The sequence below is a fragment of the Knufia obscura genome, assembly GCF_036327395.1.
Source record: "Knufia obscura strain CCFEE 5817 isolate CBS 148926 chromosome Unknown scaffold_20, whole genome shotgun sequence".
Lineage (NCBI taxonomy): Eukaryota > Fungi > Ascomycota > Eurotiomycetes > Chaetothyriales > Trichomeriaceae > Knufia > Knufia obscura.
Window position 1 is genome coordinate 104469 of NW_027042706.1, and position 21967 is coordinate 126435.

Sequence of the window (21967 nt, forward strand, 5' to 3'; positions counted from 1 at the left end):
TGGAAGATATGTGGTATCGGTGAAGATGGGAAGGTGCTAGGATTGAATTCGGGGTACGCTCGAGAGTATTCGAACGTGTAGATATAAACGTAGGAAGAGATGTGAAGATCAGAAGATCGCGATAGATGATGAAGGAAGTTTGTGCAGACGATTGTTGCGAGCAGGTGAATCTTTCCAGAAATCTGGACAAAGTGGGACTTGCGTCAAGACCCAACCACGTGGGGAAGAGAAAATAAGCTTAATTTTAGTCCAAGTTGAATAGAAAGTGGGAAACAGCATCCGACATCTCTTCATTCACAGGCATTGTGAGATTGCCATGTGCTGTTGCCTGTTGGTAGGCAGTCAACACAGTCAATGGGAAATCATTGTTGAGAGCGATCGGTAGCACGTTGCCAGCTTTGATCGTGTCTTCTCGTACAGACCCTTCATCGGACACTACGCCTATCCGGCTACGCGAAGTCAAAGCAGGAGATTATCTGTCTTTGATCACGTTCCCCTACAACTATCGCTTGCTCATCGTCAAAGGAGACGCATCTCCTGGTAAGCTGCTTCTCATGCTTCATGTCCTTCAATGCTAAGCCGAGACCATCGCCTCTTCTGTTGAGGGCATCATTGAGCAGATTGAGTGGCTGAATTGGAGTGCTCGTCTTCTTCTGCGAATATGAGCTTAGCAGCTCTTCCAGTTCCCAGTACCTCATCTCATCACTATTAACTGATATGGACAGAGCTTTGCCGGTGCTTGTGACTTCTGCTGCAGATACTGCGGAGGTGTGACCCCACAGTCTTCTGCCAACGTTTATCTCGAGTTTGTCGTCTGTTGAATTGACTGTGTACACCATGAGTGTATTGTCGGGTAGCCCGGCCAGCACGTAGCAGCCACAGTATGACAAGCTGTTTGGTGCTCGCATAAGCTGTGGATGTAAGTCAAATGGTGAGGTCGAAGCAGATCTTGAGGTGAATTGTGGCGGTTTTACGGAGGCGAATGAGTTCCGAATGGGCGTGCTAACACTGGAGGTCGTCCTGTTTTCCAGGATCGAGCCCTCCAGATCCATGCGTATCTCTTGCAAGCCAAGGCACCATCCGGTGTTGAATCTGTTGAAAGCATAAGCTATGCCTGCCACCAGTGTGTTCTTCGTCTTGCGCAACGATAGGGAGGCTGGCGATAACTGGGCATCTGAGTGAAGGTTAGCCAGAGACTTCGGCTTGCTACCTGTCTCTATGGCGGTCGAACAATCGAATAGGTCGATAGTCTGAGATACGGACATAGTCATGAGGTACGGCCAGGCCAGGGCGACGGAAATAATGGTTGACTCTGATGTAGTCTTTGCCGCCTCATGCCTGTGTATCGTTTCCCCATCGAAGGTGAATAGCGAGACCGGCCCTTTCTCATGTCCGACAGCGATTCGAGTCACACCAGCTTCATGATCGATTACCAGCGCCGAAGGGTGAAGATCATGTCCGAATGAGCATGTGTGTAGCACAGTGCCATTCCTCCATATCCTCAAACCATGCTCGTGATCTGCTGTAAAGAGCCGGCCTCGACATACTCGTGCCAGCACGGTTGGTGTAGCTCTGCAACTCATGTGTACTTCGCTCGTCCTCGCTCTACCTCTCGTCCAGTTGTACTTGATCTTGTATGAATGCTTCCAATTGGTGTCTGACCCGGCTTGGACTAAGTGAGCATGTTCGAGCCAACGAGCCCTCCTCGAAGAATAATGCAAAGCACCTTCCTCCTGTTCATGTGTGCTCATGGCCTGGATCGCAGGTAGTCGCCTGGCTCGAGGCCTGACGAATTGGTTGTAGTACTTCTCTCGCCATATCTCGTTGTCCCTGGCCAGGTCGTGAAACTTGCGACAGACCCGCTCGCATCTTGCAAGCCGTTCAACGTCCAAGTGGGATACGATTCGCAGTAATAGTTCGTCACTGAGGTCAAACAAATTAATGCGCCCACCTTGTCGTTGTCGTTTCGGAGGTCGCGTTACTGGCCGTCTCTCGTGCTCGTCCTCTACCTTGCGCTTCATGACCACTACATACAAACTGCAACAGCGCTCGATTAATGTGCGACGACACAGTTGATCTCCTGAACCGACCGCAAGGATATTGAAGAAGCCCGTGGCTGCTGTGGCGCACGATAGAGCCTCGGCGAGACATATCCCGAGACGCGAGCATCACAACGCGTCACGATCTTCGACTGGCGTCCTCCTCAATCAGCAGTACTCATGGCGAGAGTACCCGGCGAGCTGACGAATACACTTGTGCTTGCGTTGTCACAATGTCAAGATCAAGTCCGCACCATACAGGAACAATCAGCGCGAATTGAGCGACTACAGAGGGAGAACGAGCGGTTGAGGAAGGAGCTACAAGATGCGAAGCAAGAGCAACCGGCCGCTCCTGCTCAAGAGCCAGAAGAGAATGTCTCGAGCCAGGTGGATGATCTCTTCCACAAGAATGTCGAAGCTCAAGCAGAGATACACAAGCTGAAGAGGAAGCTGAGGTCCTACAAGGAGAAAGCTAATGGGAGACTTGGAGTGCCTATATCATCACCTCTATCACTGCCAGCGACACCCTTTCCGTCTTCCCCAAAGCAAAACAAGACTACCTCTGCGGAAGTGCATGCCTCCGAATATGAGCAATCTCCTCCTCGGAAGCGGACGAGGTTGAATGATACTGGGGTCTTGCACGAGATACCCGCTAACACAGCCCATTCACGTACCTCATCTACAGCAACTTCTAAGAGAAGTGATGTCGAGAAGAAGGTTGCTGCAATACCTATGGTAGCTGAAGATGGGGAGGATTATGTCGGGACGGTGGCAGTCAAGTCACCCAAGAGCGTATTGAACAAGGAGAATTCTGTGTACAGAAGGCTGAATGGACTATTGGAGGCACCATCGCCGGGTAGAGCTCCGTTGGCACGTCCAAGATCTATCAGTCCATCGAAAGAGCCACCAGCATCTACCACGAGAAGGACACCAGCCATCTCAAATATCAAGCATATCAGCACAGAAGTTCCTCCGCTGTCCTCTGCTAAGGCGCCACAGAGATCGTCGAGGACACTTGCACCCGAGAATACACCAATAGCAAAAAGCCGGCCTACCAGCAGTACGGGCCGGACTTCGTTGGGCAGATCTTTCAGAAGAGACCCAGAAGACGAAGAGCCACTACGAGCACGGCCAGTTACTCGGCTCTCACTACAGCACTTCAAGCCAAATCCTAGATGGCTTGATAGTCACGGTATGTCCTACGATGAATTCCTCCATGGACCAAATGCAGACAGGATCAAAACATTGGCAGAAACACTACCAAAAGTTCCCGGACAAGACGGAATGTCGGACGATGAAATCCTCCTTGATTATCTTGGCCCAGGGTCAGAAGCAAGGGTAGCAGCCCTGACGGAACTCGCGAAGAAGAATCTTTTGGCAGAAGCTAAGTTGAGACGTACAGCACAGTCATTTGCAAAAGTGCGGGCGGATTATGATCGTGAAAAGGATCCGCCAGGCTTTTGGTCAACGGATATGCCGGGCACGCAGGAAGATGAAGAGAACAAGGAGAAGGCGAGGAAGATGGAGAGAGAAGAGGTTAAGAGGAGATACGAAGATGCTGTGAGGGGCCAGGGCAGGTGGATATTTGCTGATGAGTGAGCACGGCTCAACATGAACTTGCGCTTTGGTACTGGACAACGTCCTTTCGGGTATGAATTCAATGGTAGATGAACATGAGGGTCGCTTGGTCGAAGCACATATTATGAGGCCGGCAACTCCTCCGAGAATATTCAAGCTGTTCCCCTCGAGGATAGTCAAGCGCAACACAGACATCCAGGCTCTCCTGCTGATGTGGTCTAGCGACAGTCGAGGCAGGAACATATTTCGTCAAGGTTTGTTTCGCCCACTCCTCGAGGTTGAAACCTCCTCGTCAACTGTAAGCAAGAAGGGCAATGAGCACCTATCCAGGGTCACCAGCACCATGGCCGTCCTGCTTGCATCTGTGCTGGCATCAATCTATCATGGACACAAATGCGCTGAGCGGCCTTGAGAAAATTGCTTGAACGAAAGGTTAGGATGAAAGTTGGCCCACCTTCACTTTTCAATCATTTACTACCTGTATGACGTACGCACTTGCACTTGATTTATTCCACCTCCCGCGAACATTTATTCTCTCACCACACCACACCCTACACCCTCCAACTTCTCGCAGACGCACTCTTCGTGCTTGTCGCCTTTCTCGAGCGCCGAGGCCCATCATACCGCTGCAGCTGCCAGCGCTGAGACGAGTCGCTGTCTACGACCACATAACACGAAGAAAAGGTAAGTTCGCAAGTTACGGTCGACTCCCCGAAGAGCAATTTCCATTTTGTGTATCGTGCACAGAAGGCTTATCGGCCTGTGATCAAACACATACGCTAACTCTCGAACGCTACGACAGAGCCTCAACGATTTTTCCTATAGCAGGTTGACGTGCACCGCACGCGACTTTGAGCAATCTAGTCTGTCTTGCTACAGGCGATCATAAGCCCTGGCAAGATGTCGGCAAACTTGGGAAAGAAACGCAGATTCTCTGCTTCTACTGGGGACGACGATGAGTATGCAAGATCCTCCTTGAAAGCTCGGAAAGTCATCGACTCCTGGGGCCTTCCAGAGTCCAGGCCTAAAGGCCGCACAAGACCCTTACTAGAAGCAGGACGCCAGATGTTGATCAAGAAATGGGAAGAGGACCTTGCAGAACTCAAGAAAGAGCATGCTAGCTTAAACAAGGGTTTGCTCAGGCTACAGGACAAGATTGATCGCTGTCCAGATGGATGGGAGAAGACAAACTTGCTGAGAAACCAGCAGAAGACTCAGCGCCAAGTTCAAACTGCATGGTCAAGTGTCCGCAATTACACAAACAAGATTGCAAAGATGGAAGCAGAAGAATTCTTACGAATCCGTCTGTAGGAGGACTGGTGGCGACGAGGACGGTGTCAACACAGGTGACAATGCGCGCGGCGACAACAGAAGCAGTGCTGATGATCGGCATGATTCAATTCATGGAGGAAGCGAGCAGGAACCAGGTGTCGGCGGCGAGCCTCTGTCAAGCAGCACAGCCCTGTCACATCCGTCGAGTCGAATGACTCTACAGCCAGCAGCAATTTCCCCTTCCCGGCCCTCGCTACCAAAGCCGACCATACACAACTCAAGTTCGAGTGTAGCCAGGAGCACTCCGACATCCGGCGCAGTGCAACTTCCTTTGAGGCCTAGTCCCCCGGTCCAAGTCGCGCATCCCTCCGATCTGGTCATGCAGAGTCTGGCGATGGCAGCTTCCGTCAACTCAGATCCTCGTCTACGCAAAGAAGAGGTGTTGCAGCTCGGCCCTGGCCACCACAAGAGAATCCTAGGTCGTGGAGGCAACAGACACAGACAGATTCAGAGAGAGGCGGAGTGTTTCATTCATCTCATTAGAGATTCCACTGATCCTGAGGCTGCGCGAAGCTGTCAGATTCAGGGAACGAGCTCGCAAATTGCGAAAGCGAAAGCGATCATTAAGAGGCTTCTGGACAGCAATACTGTTCGGGCTGAAGAACAGCGTCTGGACCTGGCAGCAGATGCATACACTCGCGCAGCACACGTCACGAATGCAGGCCAGCCTCGACATGCTACGTCTAACGTAGCCAAGCCTAGGGAATCCAAAAGTGCCGCGATCAAGCTGTCCAAGTCCGCTGGCTCAGATCTGCCTCGGTCAAGATCGAACCCTCAGTCCATTCCAAGTGGTCATCAGCATGCCAGCAATGGTTCAGACAATGGGCCCACCCAAGCTCAAGCATCTCACACGCCGCAGAAGTCTCCAGCAGACGAACTTGAAGACATGTTGGGACCCGAGTCGTCCGATTCCTCCTCTGAGGAGGATACCAGTGACGATGAGCAGCCTGTGAATGCCGAACCTTCTCCAGCCGCACATGCGATTTCACGCGAGTCTTCTTCAGCTTCTGAGGATTCTGACTCTTCAGAGGAGGAGTCGGAGGACGAATCCGAAGATTCTGATGTGCCACAGCCTCGAGCTGCGCCAGGGGCGTCCGCCTCACGTCCGCCTCAGACATCTTCAGCCCATGTGAAGTCACGATCGGGAACAGCTACGTCAAAACCATCCACCAAGCGGGCGCCAGTGCCGCAAGTCCCCACTTCTCAGCAATCTGCCCCTTCTGGAGCACCTGAGGGTACAGACTATATCAAGATCGAAGATAACTCTGATGATGAGCTTCCAGCACGACCACGTACGCCTGACGCTGTCCGCCGTGCTCGCGCATTAGGAGTGGTGCCCGTGAATGGTATGGTTACCTTGGAGGAATTCGACGCACGTCTGGCTCAAGCTGCGGAGGAGAAGGGCAAGCTAGAATACAAGATCAAGGTGATGCGATACATACTGCACTACGATGGTGTCATGGGTGCCAAGATTGAGCGCATGCTGTATCATGCAGGCACGGCAGGAGAATGGGATCCGAAGTTCGAAAATGTCTTGGGTCATGCTCGCAAAGGTGATAAGAAGAGTGGGAGGCCGTTGAATCCGCAGACATAAGGTAAGGACGTCGTCAGGTCTGGTCCCAACAAGCCTCTGGAAACTAACATCAGCCACAGATGTAGCATGCTTTGATGGCCACGAGGGGCATGAGGGTGACGACGATAGATGATGATGGTACGTCTAGCCGGACATACTGGCCTACACAAACCATCAACGGATCAGCTAACCATTTTCTCAGATGCCACGATGAGCTACCACGAAAAGTTGCGAGCTACGAGAATCACGATGATTACGAGGAAACGACCGGGCATGAAAAGGTTGATGCTGAACATGCAGGCAGCACATGGCCGGCCAAAATATGACGATGAGCGAGCATGCACGAGAAGGAGCTAGAATGATCACAATGACTATGATTTGCACCTTCCTGAAATTTGCCATGTTCATGTTGACTTGCCTTCCCTAGCAATGAGGTATCTTCGATTGTCGCAACCCAGAGGCATCATCGCCTTCCACAAACTTGACCTCAGCCCCCGACAATAGGCCACCGGCCTTCGTTATCGAACTCATACGCTAATCGTCGAGTGTCACAACAGATCCTTCGATGTTTCGTCTACTGCCAACAATTTTACACGGCGCCTGCCTTTGAGGGATCTAGTCTATCTTATAGGCGAGGCTGAGCACCGGGAAGATGCCAGTGCGTCGGGCAAGAAGCGCGAGCTGTCATACGGAGAAGACGATGGCGAAGCCGGCGGCAGGCGGAAGAGGAAATGGAAGAACGGGGACGAAGGACAGACAGTAAGTCGAGAATTCCAAATTAGAGTTCGAGTACAGAGCTAAGGAGGCTGAAGATGAAATCAGCGGCGCAGCCATCACACATGACGATAACTGGGATGCACGGGTCGATGGACGAAGCGATGCAGAACCTGGCAACATACCAGAAAGTCCGCACTAGGATACACTTCGCACACAACTGTCACGACCATTTACTCCGTCAAACGCTCTATCGGATTCAAGCGACACGAACAAGCGCAAGTCCAACAAAGCGCAAGTTCAGCAAAGCGAAAGTCCAGCAAACATGAAGCTCGTTCTCATCACGATCCTGCTCGCGGTCTTCGCCATCACCTTTGCGCAAGATCTGCAACTCGCGCATACCAACAATCTCGCTGTCGAACCCGATGCCGACTTTTGGGATCTGCTGACTTATCTGATGACACGCTACATGATCTTCCAACGAACTGATCATACGCCATAAGTTCAGTTGTTGCGAGATACATTGAGGAGGACGCCATGGTGTTCCCAACGATCACAGCAGCACCAACGTCGATGCTCCGAGTGTTGTCGACTTGGTCCCAGTCACTGTCTCTACGTAGATATCTATGTCATATCGCTACCACGGCGCCAAATGGCCACGCTCGCGTGAAAAATCAGGCGATGCCGCTTCACCGTGCTTCTCTTCTCGCAACACACCTCATGAAACACCGACCGTCCAGACGAGCCGCCTCAAGAGCCGCACAAGCGGTCCCACGAACTTCAGCTTCGACCTCGAAGGACTCCGAGTCTACTTCAGAAGAGTCTGAAAAAGGTTCACCTCGTTTCCAGTACCCACGATCTCAACTCCCGCCACCGGCGTCCTCCCGACCACAGAACCTAGCAATCTCAGTTCGCTGAATCGCACGGACTCGATCTCCAGGACTGGAGTTTCTTCCCCGGTGGGCGCCCCAGTCGGCAGTCTTCCACTCCACCGCGTCTATGCTTACTACCAATATCGTCCACCTCGTACATGGGACTGACCAAGCTTGTCACCGCCGCCGCCGACCTCGAAAATGGCTATGAGGCATACGTGACCGATCGTCTTTGCCGAGATGCCTCGCTACGGTTCCGCTCATGACGCTACCTCCATGTTAGGTACTCGTACGTGAATACAGGAGAAGTCTCCACCGGTCCGCCCGCCCAATCTAAGCACTCAATAGCGCGATGGGACTTAACAGACCAACCGATGTGGCTCAATATGAGTCGTCCGACTGTGACGAACCTGAACACCGATTGGAACAAACTACCTCATCTAGCAGTTGTCACAAGTAACGCTGGGGAGGACGCCTGGATCGGTACACTTCTCCCACCAGCAGCTATGACTCGAGCTATAAGCCGGATCCGTAGCTGCTCGACTCTCAATCGAAGAGTACAAAGAACGGTAAAAAGAGTCCAGATCAGAAGCTAGCTGCTGGATCTCTTCTCCAACCCTGCTCTCAGTCAGTCAGTCGACCTGCGGAAAAGCTCGTGGAGGACAGACAAATCGCGTACCCTCGCTTCATCAACCCAGGTGGCATAGTTGTTACAACCGGAGTTGGAAGGTCCGAGGGTAACGTGCGCGACCCATGCGTTGCGAACGAGGCAGTAGGGGAAGGTTTGCCTTCCTGCGGACTACTACCAGGGACGGCCAAGCCTGCGCATCTTGTGCTCAGAGTTACAAGGGTCATAACAGTAATGTAACGCATATTGTAGAGATTTTGAAATGAGGCTATGATAATTGAGGCAAGTATCATGTCACTTCGGAAAACTTCAAGAATCTAACGAGCCAGGGCATGGCAGAGGGCGTTGCAAGGTATGAATAGTCGAAAGACGACCGCGGCCTTTCTGCAACCGTGTTGTGACCAGTGCAGAAGTCAAAGCCCAGATTAAGGTAGTGTATGGCACGGTACCGTGAAGCAGGCACAAAAACTTGCTCAGCGCGATTTGCGGGTTCTCTAGACTTCCGATTGATTTCCTAGCAAGACAGGCAAAAAGGATGACATTCGCGAGCAGTGGACGGCATTGGCTACCATGGGCCTCATCATGTCGTCCATATAGTATGAGCAGAAGAATTGCCTCAGTGAACGCGCACAATGAGATATCCACTATGGTGACGGACATAGTGCAGTGCCAGCAAGCAACGCAACCACGAAAAAGCGACGTCGCACAACGGTCCTTCACTCTTTAGCTGACGTTATGCAAAGATAGATACTAATAATTGCTTCGGGAGCACGCCAGCAACGCGTGCGATCCCCAAGCTGGACAACGGTGCTGATTGTAGGGCACATGTAAGTCTGACAGAGCGAATCGTATCTTCAGCCGGCATTTGCGCTCGTTCCCACTCATCAATGCCCAAGCGTAGACAGTGGTGGTGGGTGTGGATGGCGAACGGATCAAGATCTGATTCGGTTAGTGCTGTGTAACGCAAACAGACGAGCCGAACGGAAGGGTTGTGCATAGTTTGAAGATTCTCAATATTAGCGCTGTTGCTGCGCTCGCTGACAGCGTCATGTTCGTATCAGCATGATAGCTGAATATCAAATATGAATATCTGAAGACTACGTTCAATAACCATATATGATATGGTCCCGAAACATCGTCTGCCACTTCAACAACTCTTATCTCAAGCATCAAGTACTTCAACTGCCGTATTTGGCGCCCTCCCTGGGTATCTATGTTGATTGTTGAAACTTCTCATATTCGCAATTTTGGTCGTCAGATTATATGTATGTGCCATTATGTGCAAATGGAGCTTGCGTGCTCCCGAGATGTCTGTTGTGTCGAAAAGGCGAGACTGACTGGGTTTGTCGCCTATGAATCGAAGATCGGTGCGAAGATTGGAACACCTCTTGATTCAAGAGCATAGACAACCTTCCTGGTGACCTTTGGATTTGAGATGATGAACACTGCCTCGGCTTGAGAAGAACGATACAGCTTATACGCTTCCCTCGCCAAATCCGGACGACCACTCTTCGAGGTGTTGATGATCAGCGCGTTAGGATCTGCAAGCAGTATCTGGTCCACAATAGCCTGCTGGTATGTGCTGACTGGGTCCGGTGTGGACCACATGATCCTCGCATTGAGGTTGCGAGCATATAGCAGGGACAGCACTGGCCCGATGCCAGATCCTGTCGCCACCAGGACCATCTTGCGGAAGATCGGAGCGATGTGCAACACGCCTCTGGCTGGTATGCCTCTCGTCCACAGTTCTTTCGGAGGGGATTGTATTATCTTGCTTGTCCAATCTCCAGCCTTCGACACAAGTACGGAGAAGCCCATGCCATCCTCCTCAGGTATGCCTGCAAAAGCGTGCCACTCCGTCAATGGACTGTCCGAGAATCGAGGTGCGGCGCATAGAGGAAGGTTGGTGTAGCCGAAGTGGAGACGAACGGCGTGATCTGAGAGAGGTACAGCTCGGACTGGTACCTTCTGAAGTCGAAGCCAAGGAAGTACCAGTGCTATCGTGACGGTGAAGAGGCACCAGAAGATCGGATTCCGGATCAGTAGCTGCGCTATCTGTATGTCCGGTGAGCTCTGTCTTCGGTTGGCTTCGGTCGGGAGAATCATGTGTGCCCAGAACAGGCCCACAGCGGTCCATCCAGCAAATCGATGTATCGCTTCCCATGTGTTGTGGAATTTAGTTCTCAAATATGGGTGGGAGAAGACGACAATGCTAACGAGCAACACGTCAAGAAGGAGTGTGATGACTAGGATGGCTGTGTGGAAGTCATGAAGAGGATCGTGCAGCCATGCTTTGACGATTGGCACGTTGAGTATGCCGAACCAGATAGTCGCAGCTATGCCTGCGCCGGAGTGTACTCCTCCTAGATGATATATCTTCGCTGCCAGTCGACGTATGCGCAGCGGAAAGGACTGTGGACATTTGCCGAAGCTGGCGAAAAGCAGGTTGATGACCAGCTCTTGCCGTATGAGCACTGAGGCTGTGATGTTGGCGGCTGCGGCTGTGCCCAGAAGTTGCGCATCTATGCTGAGCAGCCGATGTAGAGCTGCGAAGACTGCTATGATGATGAGGTTCGAGAGGACGACGAAGAGGTTCAGCCGACGGTAGACTGAGAAGAAGGTGAATCGGAGATTGCGATGTATTCTTCCGTACTTCTTCCTCGGTAGCTGGAGGTCTTCGAGATGTTGCATCTGTTTTCCAGCAGTCAAAGTCGAGGTACTACTAGCAAACGACTCGTTGCTGAGAATTTCCTTCCTCTGGATCAATGCTTTCTCTGGATCCAGATAAACACTCCTCGGCCATAACGGTGCGCTCCCGGCAGCTGACCAGTCCATGCCAATGTTGATGAAGTAGATGTCTGGTAGCCATTTCGTCAGTTCTGCTTCGGGGGCACGCCTTGTGTGTCTGTGCGAAGGAAAAGGTGCCATTGTGAAGGTTTGTGTATTAGTGACTGAAGATGGACATGCATACCTTAGAAGATGCTCCTCGATGTTGCTTGACCTGTTGGTGACGTGCCCGGTTGGTGATGGAAAGCAACGTTGGGGGACGCCGGGTAGGAAGGGCAGTCCTTTGTGGCTGTGCTCAGTAGTCAGTAAGTCACTCCAGTGATGATGATGGTAGTACTAACCTTTGTTGACAGGAAACGTGATTTTCAGTAAATGCGAAGTTGATTATTGACAGGCGTCGTCGGAGGCTTGTCTTTTGAACATACAAGAACTTCTCCGACAGATACAACCGGCATTGACCCCTTTCAAGCCATGATGGTGTGCTCTATTGAAAAGCTGAAGTCAACAAGGTTGGCTATGATGGTGGAAGCTAGAGGGTGGACCAGTCAGACGGAATGTGGTGACTCAAGAACGTGGCAGATGAGAAATCAGTATTCGAGGCGAAAGTAGGAAGAATGATGATGAATAAGTACCATCCAAGCGTATCTGTTGACTGGATTTGGAAAGGCATTGATGCTGAGCTCGAAAGACAAGTTTTCGGTAGCGAGTCGCTCCTGCTGCGAACGGTTATGCCCAATATTGAGATTCTGACGATACTAGCAAGAACTATTAGCATCATCAGTTTTCCCGCAGTCCTGGATCACAATACCGATGAAGCCCAATCCCTGATCTGGGGATCGTGAGGCCTTCCCTCCGCTCGCCGCGTGCCATCAGACTAGTAGCAAAGAACGACTAGCACTCGACCTTACGTCTTCTCCAAGCTACCGGTGGGAACTGTTGGTCAGTGAGCAGACAACGCAGAGCGACATGCAATATGCTATATACTCATCCCTGCACGTCAAAGCCAGTCTAGAAAGCAACATTGTCGCTGTCGAAACGTCCGAGCTTCTTCCGCTGTAAGCCAAGATGTCATTCTGCTGCAAGTCAGAGCCTCGAAGGTGCCAAAAGTTACAGACGTCGGATATTATGCTTCGGTGACAGCTAGCACAACTGCCTGTCTTGATCACATGCTCGTCAATCATTCTGCCTCGTGGTTGCCACGCACATGCACACGCGCTCCTTCCACGTGCTTCGAACTTTCCTTGTTGAGGACGATCTATACAAAACAAATGAAATCTTCCCGCTAACAATGACCAATTCTGCCTTCCGCGGGGATGCAGATAGACGTTCATACCGACAATGTGGGTGATCGTAAACAATGGCCCGGATATCGTAGCCCGCAAGATCCATTGATAGCCGAAGCGGCTGAGTTGGAAAGATGAGCCACGTAGCTTAGGTGCCAGTTGATGGTGCTTTCTTGACTGGCATTTTCATTGCAAACCAGTCTTGCTGTGATGATGTGATTCACTCAGTAGCAGCTCCGCAAGGTCCTCGAAAACAAATCAGACGTCCTCCCCAAAGTCAACACCGCGAATGCCCCCTGCTCTTTCCACATCTTCCTGTCCTACTTGACCTGCGCCTTCCCTGTCAGTGGATCTATCAATTCTCCGTATACCCGTCACACCTCCTAGATCGTATCACATATCTCGCATACCATTCATGACTTCGACAGCTACAGACGGTCCGGCTCACACGCCAATCTGGACCTCCGAAACATCCCTGGAGCTACCCAACACGGACATTGTCAGTTTTGCTTTTGGCAAGCTTGGAACGTACGATTTGGATAAACCTGTATGTGGCATTCTACTATTCGATAGTTTTAGTGCTGACCAGCTATGACAGATCTTTATCGATGCCGAAGATACGTCGAGATTCGTGACCGCCGCTCAAGCTCGAGATGCTACCCGAAAGCTTTGCAAAGGACTGCAGGAAAGTGGACTAAAACCTAGAGAGTGTGTGACCATCTGCAGCTTCAACCATGTAAGTTCGATCTTGTGCGAGGAGAAAGAAGGAAGTCAAGTTACACAAGTCACAAGATGTCAGGGGAATGGTGCTGACCATGTGGGCGCGATGCAGATCTTGTACCCTTGTTTATGGTTGGGTGTGATTGGTGCTGGTGGAGTTGTTGCCGGCGTCAATCCCGCTCTCACTGTCTCGGAGTTGAAACACCACCTCACTGTCACCGGTACGAGGTATCTTATTGTCCACGAAACGTGCTTCAAGCATATCGCTCCAGCCGCTGCAGGATGTGGTATTGGAACAGATTCGATCTACGTGTTCACTGATGACCTTCTTGCACCGATCGAGGAAGCAGACGATTCAGCCAGCGACAGCCACGACAGCGATGGCGTCCTCCCCGATACACAATCAGAAGACAACTCTACCGTTGGCAGCTTACAGCACCCTCGGCGTCTGAAGGATATCCTCAGATACGGTTCTGCACCATGGCGTACCCTCGAGCAGGATGAAACAGCTACATGTACACCTGCCGTTCATGCCACAACAAGTGGTACAACGGGACTGCCAAAGGCGGCTGTTATCCCGCACCGGTATCTGGTGTCACAATCTGTCATGCTGGAAAACCAGTACGCTTCCAGAGAAGGAAAGGTAGGTTCTTGAACATCTGGTCTCTGCCATCCACGTGCTTACAATATAGCAGATCTCACAATTGATAACCCTACCTGTCTTCCACCTTTTCGCGGGTAATGCCGCCTTTGTCCTCCCTCTACGATGCGGCATTCCAACCTACTTCCTACCTCGGTTCCGCCTCGACGAATACGTCAGTGCGCTCGATCGATTCCAGATCACAGACACACTGGTTGTCCCTCCCATCATTTCGTCACTCGTCCTACAAGGGGAGGGCCTTGGAAACAAATTACACTCATTGCGACGGTTGATATGTGCTGGTGCGCCTATGAATCCTGAAGTTCAGAAAAAGCTTTACAACTATCTGTCGCCAGAAGCTCGCATCTCACAATGTTGGGGAACAACCGAGACAGGATGGGTTACATTAACACCTGTCAAAGAGCTTGATCAGAGTGGTAGTGTGGGACGGTTGACAGCTAACACTCAGCTCAAGATTGTGTCAACTGGTGGCCTGTCAGGTCACGGGGAAGCTCTGGTCAAGTCTCCATCGATCTTTCTAGGCTACCGGGAGAATCCCAGTGCAAACGAGTCCTCCTTTGATTCTGAAGGCTACTACCGTACCGGCGACCGAGCGTACTTCAAAGATGGCAAAGTCTTCATCGAAGGACGGATCAAGGACGTTATGAAGGTCAACGGCTGGCAAGTATCACCAGAAGAGCTGGAGGAGAAGATACAGGCGCATCCCAAGGTCGTTGATTGCGCTGTCGTTGGTCATGTCCCAACAGATCGTGCTGGCCTCGAAGAGGTCAAACCAAGAGCTTATGTTGTTCTTAAGGAGGGCTCAAGAGCTGATGCTGATGACATCTGTACCTGGGTCAATTTGCGGACGGCGAGCTACAAGCACTTAAAAGGTGGAGTGTTCTTCGTCGACAGCATACCTCGAAATGCATCGGGCAAGATTTTGAGGAGGTTGCTCTTGGATGGCGACTGAACACGCCACTCAAGCTTGTGAGCGGGCAACAACTTTCGGGAGACGGTTCGAGACAGCGAGTCTGGTGTCTTGGGCTGCAACCTACAAACATGACTACACAGACGCTGGTATTGGCAGTGAAGTGCTAATCCCTTCTTGAGCATTGGGCACGACTTGCGTGATCTTGGGACATACTACAACTTTTCGACGCTGATTGAAAGATCATCATATCTGTAGCTTGGTTGACGATCTTGCTGTCTCAGGTCATTGTTGCGAAATATACATACTTCATGCTTACCATACATTTTCGCTTTTTGTCCATTGCCCGACCTCCACCAATTCAAATACCAGGCAGCTGACAGCATAGCAGCATACTTCTACCACCAAACCCCTGGCCGCCGTATGCGCTGGTGAGGGTGTACTGACCTCTTTCAGCATTCATCCTTCCTGCGCAACAAGCATCCCTCATACGCCGCCCCTGCTTTCTACGGTCAGCCGTCGTATCTAAACGTGACACAGTCAGAACCAAATCAGCACGAACTCCAATTGCCATACTCTTACACCACGCTCATACGAGTATTGTACTGTTCTCACTTCCACCTCACCACATCCTTGCTACCAGACCATGACGGCAAGGCGAGAGACCAACCCAGACGTCCTCCTCCTTCGACGCCACGCGTACACCCAGGAGCAGGAGACGGCGATCAAGCAGCACCGGAGCCTGTGACCGATAGTTCGGCTTTCTGATCGTAACTCTCCATTCATATGCACTCCACAGTACAAGCTGTTGGCCTGGTGGTATTCCGGTGTGACATGCAGCAGCTCAGCTTTGTCCAGAACCTATCCTTCTTGATTTGTGTAGGTGCAACGATGGTGTAATTCTCGTACTGTGACCTCACCGATTGGATGCAGGTAGGAAGTTGAATGTGGGATCTTCAGGTTCAAATTGTTCGGGTACAGATAAGAGAAGACATCTTAGGTGGCTCGCCTTTAGTCTCTCTCGAGTTCTGTTCTGAGCACGCACACAGCATCGAGCGGCAGATGGGTAAGCTCGTTCACCTTGATCTTGAGTAGATCGGTCGAGTCTGAATTTTGAAATCACTTGGTCTTGGTTCAGGCGGACTCGAGGTGGTGAACACAATTGTGTAGGGTGACCGGAGCTGGGACCGATAGAAAATATTTTGAGGATCTGATCGAGGCATTGACGGCCCTGTAATTGCCTCATGGATGCTGTCTATTGTCTCTGACTCTGCCCGGCACGACATAGAAGTATCAACCAGCATTGTCATCAGAGATATACCTAGCGTAGGTCGATTTCGATTGCTGATCCAGAGCACGGTACGGTACCATCAGCAACCCATACGCGAGTCTAAGCCACACACATCGATCCAGATATTGGTTTTCGACGATCAATCACCACGCGAGCCCAAGCCACACACCTTCCGGCCAGATATACATTCTCGACGACCAACCACCACAATGAGCTCACGGGTGGTTTGTTCCGTCAAGAACAGCGGTGACGGTATTAAAAGGCACGACTAACCTACCATTACTCGCACTGGCCCTGGGCTCGAAATGCCGAACCTCGAGGAGCAAGCACGGCCGAGCAAGAGACGGAGCAAATGGGTCCCAGTCACTGCGTTCGTGATCTCGCTGGAGGCAGTCGGGGCAGGTGAGGGCTCCTGGGACTGCTGCTGCGGCTTGGTGGGCGCTACGGGCTGGGAAGACTGTGGCAGGGTAGTCGTGTAGATACATATAAGACTCATATAATGGGAATTTGAGGTATATGTGCCGGAAATTAAAGAGTCGTCTAACAGACGTCTAAAGACAAGTGGTGTTGTCCTGGTTCTGGTTTGTAAGGGAATACAGTAGTAATGCTGAACAAGGAGCCAACGAGCGTCTCTCAGGTCTACCTTGTATTACCAGCATTTCAATATCAGACATCCGCCTGATTAGTATTACACGATCTTCACCAAAGGTATAGCATACTATGGCCGCGGGTCAGTCCCCAGCAACACCAGCAGCGGCTCAAGCAGCAGGAGCCAGGCCTCGACGACGCCGGCCAGTAGGGCTAGTTGTCCCTGCTTCCTAGTCACGGGCAACTCCCCCTCCCATCGGACCATGCTTGCATATACGATCAGCACTTGTGATTTCGGGACGAGGGAAGGAACGAGATATCGGCCTTTTATACTTATCACAGAATGTCTCAGGGCTCCGCTGATGCTTCTGAAGAGCTAGATGGTGCTTCGGTCAGCCTAGGGGTACTTAAGTCTTCTGCTGGCGCTTTGGCGAATGGATCATCCTTCTTTGCTGAGATCCATGTCTTAATGCGTCTTGACTACTGCCAACGAGACAGCGCCAGCTGTTAGCAACAAAACAGCCCCAGCTATTGACAACAATGCAGTCGCAGCTTCTTCCACTAGCACCGCGGCAGCTCCTCCTACTTTCACTGTGCAACCTCTTCATGAGTACGCCAGCCACCCCAAATAGCATAGCGCCTACTTCTTCGGCACCATCACTAGCGGACCGCTTGCAATCTTAGCGTCATCACCGTCAGCCTTCACAACCTCTGCAATACAGGCAAACCATGCTATGAAGAATCCAGTGGCGGGTGAGACCGTTATCGACTAGAAAACTGCACGCGGCTGTGTACCATTGTACGATGAGGCGTTGGGATTTAAGGCGAAAGAGCTTCGGGGCGGGCTGGGACCTAAGCTAGGCGGTGGAAGGGCGCGTAAGGGCACGGTGAGATCGGGTATGTGAGTCTTGTGTAATAGTAAGGTGAGGTATCTGTGTCGGTGATCAAAGAGTCGTGTGTGGCGCGTGTGAGAGCGGGAAGTGCCGTCCTTGTTCAGGGTTGTATGGGTGGATAGTACTGTTAGCGAACAGAGCGACAACTGTAAGTTGTCAGATAGGCCTGATACTACCAGCAATTCATCCTCGATTGTTCCTCTCAATAGACTGATATGACAATCGTCTACCAATAACCTAGCTAGATCTCTTCCTCACCTGGCTATCCGAGCCCACGGAGCCCCGCACCCTTCCCAGCAGGCCAGCCAAGTTCGGTTTTGAAGCGCGCAACCGAGACGGCGATGTCACTAACTTCGCTCTCGGCGCCGTTGCTCTTGGTGCTATTAGTGCTATGATGGCGGAGATGCTGGTGAGAAGCTTGAAAGTTAGCGAGAAGATGATTTTATATCATTCCGGTCCAGCCCATGCAGAAACTAGCAGCAATTGACTTGATTACCAGTGCTCGACAAAAGTACATGGTGAACACTTCGACCCGCCTGGACTCAAGAGTACCTTGCCGTCGTCGCATTCTCCTTCCTCAAACTCTCCTGACTATCCTCGTAAGTCGGAGGGTGACTGTACGTCGGCGGCACAGGACCACTCCTCTGCACACCCTCCGCATCGTGTGTCATAAGCGGTACACCCCTAGTACTCATATCCTGCTGGTGCTCCTTTCTTTCCTTGGTTCTCCTCCTCTCACCAAGGATGACAAATGCAACGTAGAGTATGAACATGACTGCTGCGCCGACACCATATGCGATCGCTTTCGGCTTGCCATTCCCTTCGAATGGGCTGTTACTGGCAAGACGCAGTCCCAGACCACCGTTGATCATACCCAAGACGATCAAGATACGACCGAGCCAGAGATGGGCATAACCGGGTGCAGTCCGACCTGGCATCTTCGAGGTATTACCCTGCTTGACCGCGGTGACCCTCCTCTTATACAAGCTGTGATGGATCAGTCCCAGAATGGGCTGAAAGAACGCGAGGACGAGAATCGCAATGCCGAGTTTGGTGTGTGGGTCTGACCACATGCTGTAGGGACCATAGCTGAGGCTGCGGACTAGGTAGATTCCTGAGCCGACTGCGACGATGTAGATGAGGTAGGAGATCGACTGGAGGAAGGCGTGGATACGGAGGATCCAAGGTGATTTTATGCCTGAGCGCATGAGGATGCCGCCTACGGGGATGAGGCTGAGAATTGTTAGCACGGTGATTGAGTTGAGTGATTTCTGAAAAACTCACAATACCCAGACCAGACTGGCAAGCACAGCGTGTACTGTGATGATCTTTGTTGTTCGGTTGATTTCCGAGGTGGAAAGACCTAGGGCAGCGGGGTCGAGGGTGCCGTTCTCGTTGTCGTCGCCATCGTCTCCATCGTCGTCGTCGTCATCACAGTCGTCGTTGCCATCCCACCATCCACATCCATTCCAGCCATCGCCGCCGTTGTTATCACCCCAACGACCACCACCACCCCATCCACCTTGTGCTCTGACAGCTTGGATGTTCAGCAGTAGGAAGGCTGCTGTCGTAAGCAGGAAGCGCGCCCGGGTCGAGGTTATTGACTGTGCCATGATCGTGGTCGATCGGCTGTTGATCAGTGGCCCGGCTGTAAGTAACGTTTGTACGGTATGGTTAGCAAAAGCGTCAAGCAACAAGAGACAGCGAAAGAGCAATCCTGGAGCACGCCTGGGCGAACGTCAGTTAAAACCCCGGGAGCATCGTGGCTGAGGATGATAGGATGTTTAATACTTCCTACCATGGTTAGTGGAGGAGTACCAAGTCCGGGATCAACCTGCAAGTTCGTTGAGGCAGGATGCTCCAGTCCAAGAATGTATATAAATGTGGATCATTGAGCCTGTCAGTGACGATCTCCTCCGGCCAAGGCGTGACAAGGCGAGGGGCAGATGAGGCAGGAAGCCTGGTTTGAGCCATGATTCTGGCAGTGCAGTGAACGCGTCGTGCTATTTCTGGAGCAGGAGTCGTAATGGGTAGACTGGATAAGCATATATTCCAGCCTTCCTCCTGCAACGTTCATGCGCACTGCCGTTGTTGTAACCGCAGTGCGTCCACAACGAAGCGGCCGATGAAGCATGCCACGCGTCCTTGAGGATGTTCGTGCTTGGAGGATGCAGATGTTGCAGGTTGAGGGAACGTCAAGAGGCCGTAAAGAGTTTAGCTTGCTCGGCGGTCGGAGCTGACGGTGCTTAGCTTTCCGAAGCGAATGCTGAATTTAGCACTTCGGAGACTGCAATGACCAATGAGCTGCTGAGCATTTCATGTTCGTATGGCCTGTGTGCCAGCACGACTTCCTGCAGGATTCGGAACGGTTGGAGACCTTCGCTGCGCAGCGAACGGCATGACTGTGCTTCGTTCAGCCTTGCTCTGATTGCACTTGCATCCCGATGTGAGACCAGACAGTGACCACCATAGAAGTGTTGTTACCTAGGTAATCGTACAAGCGAGACCGCGACGATTTCGTGTAGTGCTTGAACAGGACAAGTACGACAGACGGGAAAATCCGTAAGTGACCGGGCTTGCTTACATGAGAACCATCGTTCAGTAGCTTGGAATGGATATCAGCTTTGGTCTCGATGGCTGCCTTGTCGTTGTTACAGGAGCCAGCGGGCACATTGGTAAGGTGATCGTTGATGCTTTCCTGGAGGCCGGATGCTGCGTTGTGGGACTCGATATCAAGGTGCAGAGTTCCCCTAAGCAACACGAACGTCTGCGTTGGATCGAGGTCGACATAACCAGCGAAAGCGTGGTACGAAATGCATGGAGCGAAGCTCAAAGACATTTCAATGGCAGAGTTCCGACAGTTTGTGTCTGTGCCGCAGGACTGGACCTGAGCTATATCGACCATCATCAATCGGTCGCAGATATGCCCGTTGAGCAGTTCCGGAGGACACTAGATGTCAACACGACAGGGACATTTATCACAGCCAAGACGTGGCTGAAGTGTATCAAGGACAGCATTGATGCAGATACTCAGCTGAGAAGCACTCTGCGGAACGTGTCTCTGATCATCATCGGTTCCGAAGCAGGCGTGCTTGGTGTGCCCGGAAATGCTGATTATGCTGCAAGCAAGTCAGCAATCCAATACGGACTTACAATGTCGTTGGCTCCCGAGGCCGCCAGGATTTTCGAGCATGCAAGGGTCAATGCTATCGCTCCAGGTGCGGTCAATACACCTCAATTCCAGAAAGAGTGCGAGGCAGCTCCAGAGGCACTTTGGGTAGATGCTCAAGTCACTGTAGCCTCAAAAAAACCTGTGGAGATGGAACATGTTGCGAAGACATGCCTCATGCTGGCGAGCAACAACTTCTCCGGGTCAACAACTGGTCAGGTCATTCGTGTTGATGGAGGTAAGAGTGGTCGAATGTATTGGGATCGAGATGGTCGAGCGATCTAGCGATGTACGGTGTAAGTACCTCATATCAAATCTTCAACTGCACCAAGATGAGCAGTATCGAGATGAACATTGTCGGCATCGAAGGACCCCGTGAAAGTCCATGTGTCGTCTCGTTCTCGGTCGAGCTTACTGGTCGACGTTTACAGAAAACAAAGCAGAAGAGCATCCAGAACCTCGTCACCAGTATCGTTGTTCTTCTGGTCGGTAAGCAGAGGACTAACACACTGTTATGTACGGCCGTGATTAGGCTGTTGATTGCACAACACTTGCCTCTGGTTCATCGTCCCAGATGGACTGATTCGGATACGAGGTGTTGATTGTTGCCATATAAAACAAGGATTGATCCTTCAGCTGAGCACTTGAGGATAGTATCGAGGCGTTGCCGTCAGCACGTATATTATTATCTCGGAGGGTGCTTCAGGGTGCGCACCATGGTCTTTGCGTGAGACCAGATAGAGCGTGGTAGAGGAGGGTCGCGAGGGTTATCGGCCCATCTCGTGCATGAACGCTACAAGGATATGCGGGATTTGCACTGTGCTATGACTAACGGGTAGTTCGATACGACAGTTCCAGTTAGCTGCAAGAAATCCGCAACGACATTATCCGAAGGGCTGACAGTAGCGTTGCAGCAAAGAAGATTTCAA

General features: G+C 51.6%; 7 protein-coding genes across 7 annotated transcripts; 4 read left to right on the forward strand and 3 right to left on the reverse strand.

The window, feature by feature from the left end:
• Positions 1–449: 449 nt before the first annotated feature.
• Positions 450–2021, reverse strand: PMZ80_010745 (uncharacterized protein; the record flags this gene model as incomplete). Its single annotated transcript, XM_064879133.1, has 1 exon — positions 450–2021. The coding sequence occupies one exon, from the start codon at positions 2019–2021 to the stop codon at positions 450–452; it is 1572 nt and encodes a 523-aa protein (XP_064725086.1).
• Positions 2022–2219: 198 nt separating this feature from the next.
• Positions 2220–3638, forward strand: PMZ80_010746 (uncharacterized protein; the record flags this gene model as incomplete). Its single annotated transcript, XM_064879134.1, has 1 exon — positions 2220–3638. The coding sequence occupies one exon, from the start codon at positions 2220–2222 to the stop codon at positions 3636–3638; it is 1419 nt and encodes a 472-aa protein (XP_064725087.1).
• Positions 3639–4517: 879 nt separating this feature from the next.
• On the forward strand, positions 4518–6543 carry PMZ80_010747 (uncharacterized protein; the record flags this gene model as incomplete). Its single annotated transcript, XM_064879135.1, has 2 exons — positions 4518–4920; positions 4964–6543. 2 exons carry the CDS (start codon positions 4518–4520, stop codon positions 6541–6543), a joined length of 1983 nt encoding a protein of 660 aa, XP_064725088.1.
• Positions 6544–10086: 3543 nt separating this feature from the next.
• On the reverse strand, positions 10087–11664 carry PMZ80_010748 (uncharacterized protein; the record flags this gene model as incomplete). Its single annotated transcript, XM_064879136.1, has 1 exon — positions 10087–11664. The coding sequence occupies one exon, from the start codon at positions 11662–11664 to the stop codon at positions 10087–10089; it is 1578 nt and encodes a 525-aa protein (XP_064725089.1).
• A 1557-nt stretch (positions 11665–13221) lies between these two features.
• On the forward strand, positions 13222–15139 carry PMZ80_010749 (uncharacterized protein; the record flags this gene model as incomplete). Its single annotated transcript, XM_064879137.1, has 3 exons — positions 13222–13353; positions 13405–14169; positions 14222–15139. The coding sequence occupies 3 exons, from the start codon at positions 13222–13224 to the stop codon at positions 15137–15139; spliced, it is 1815 nt and encodes a 604-aa protein (XP_064725090.1).
• Positions 15140–18411: 3272 nt separating this feature from the next.
• On the reverse strand, positions 18412–19482 carry PMZ80_010750 (uncharacterized protein; the record flags this gene model as incomplete). Its single annotated transcript, XM_064879138.1, has 2 exons — positions 18412–19102; positions 19154–19482. The coding sequence occupies 2 exons, from the start codon at positions 19480–19482 to the stop codon at positions 18412–18414; spliced, it is 1020 nt and encodes a 339-aa protein (XP_064725091.1).
• Positions 19483–20480: 998 nt separating this feature from the next.
• Positions 20481–21323, forward strand: PMZ80_010751 (uncharacterized protein; the record flags this gene model as incomplete). The annotated part of the gene is made up of 1 exon (XM_064879139.1): positions 20481–21323. The coding sequence occupies one exon, from the start codon at positions 20481–20483 to the stop codon at positions 21321–21323; it is 843 nt and encodes a 280-aa protein (XP_064725092.1).
• Positions 21324–21967: the final 644 nt, after the last annotated feature.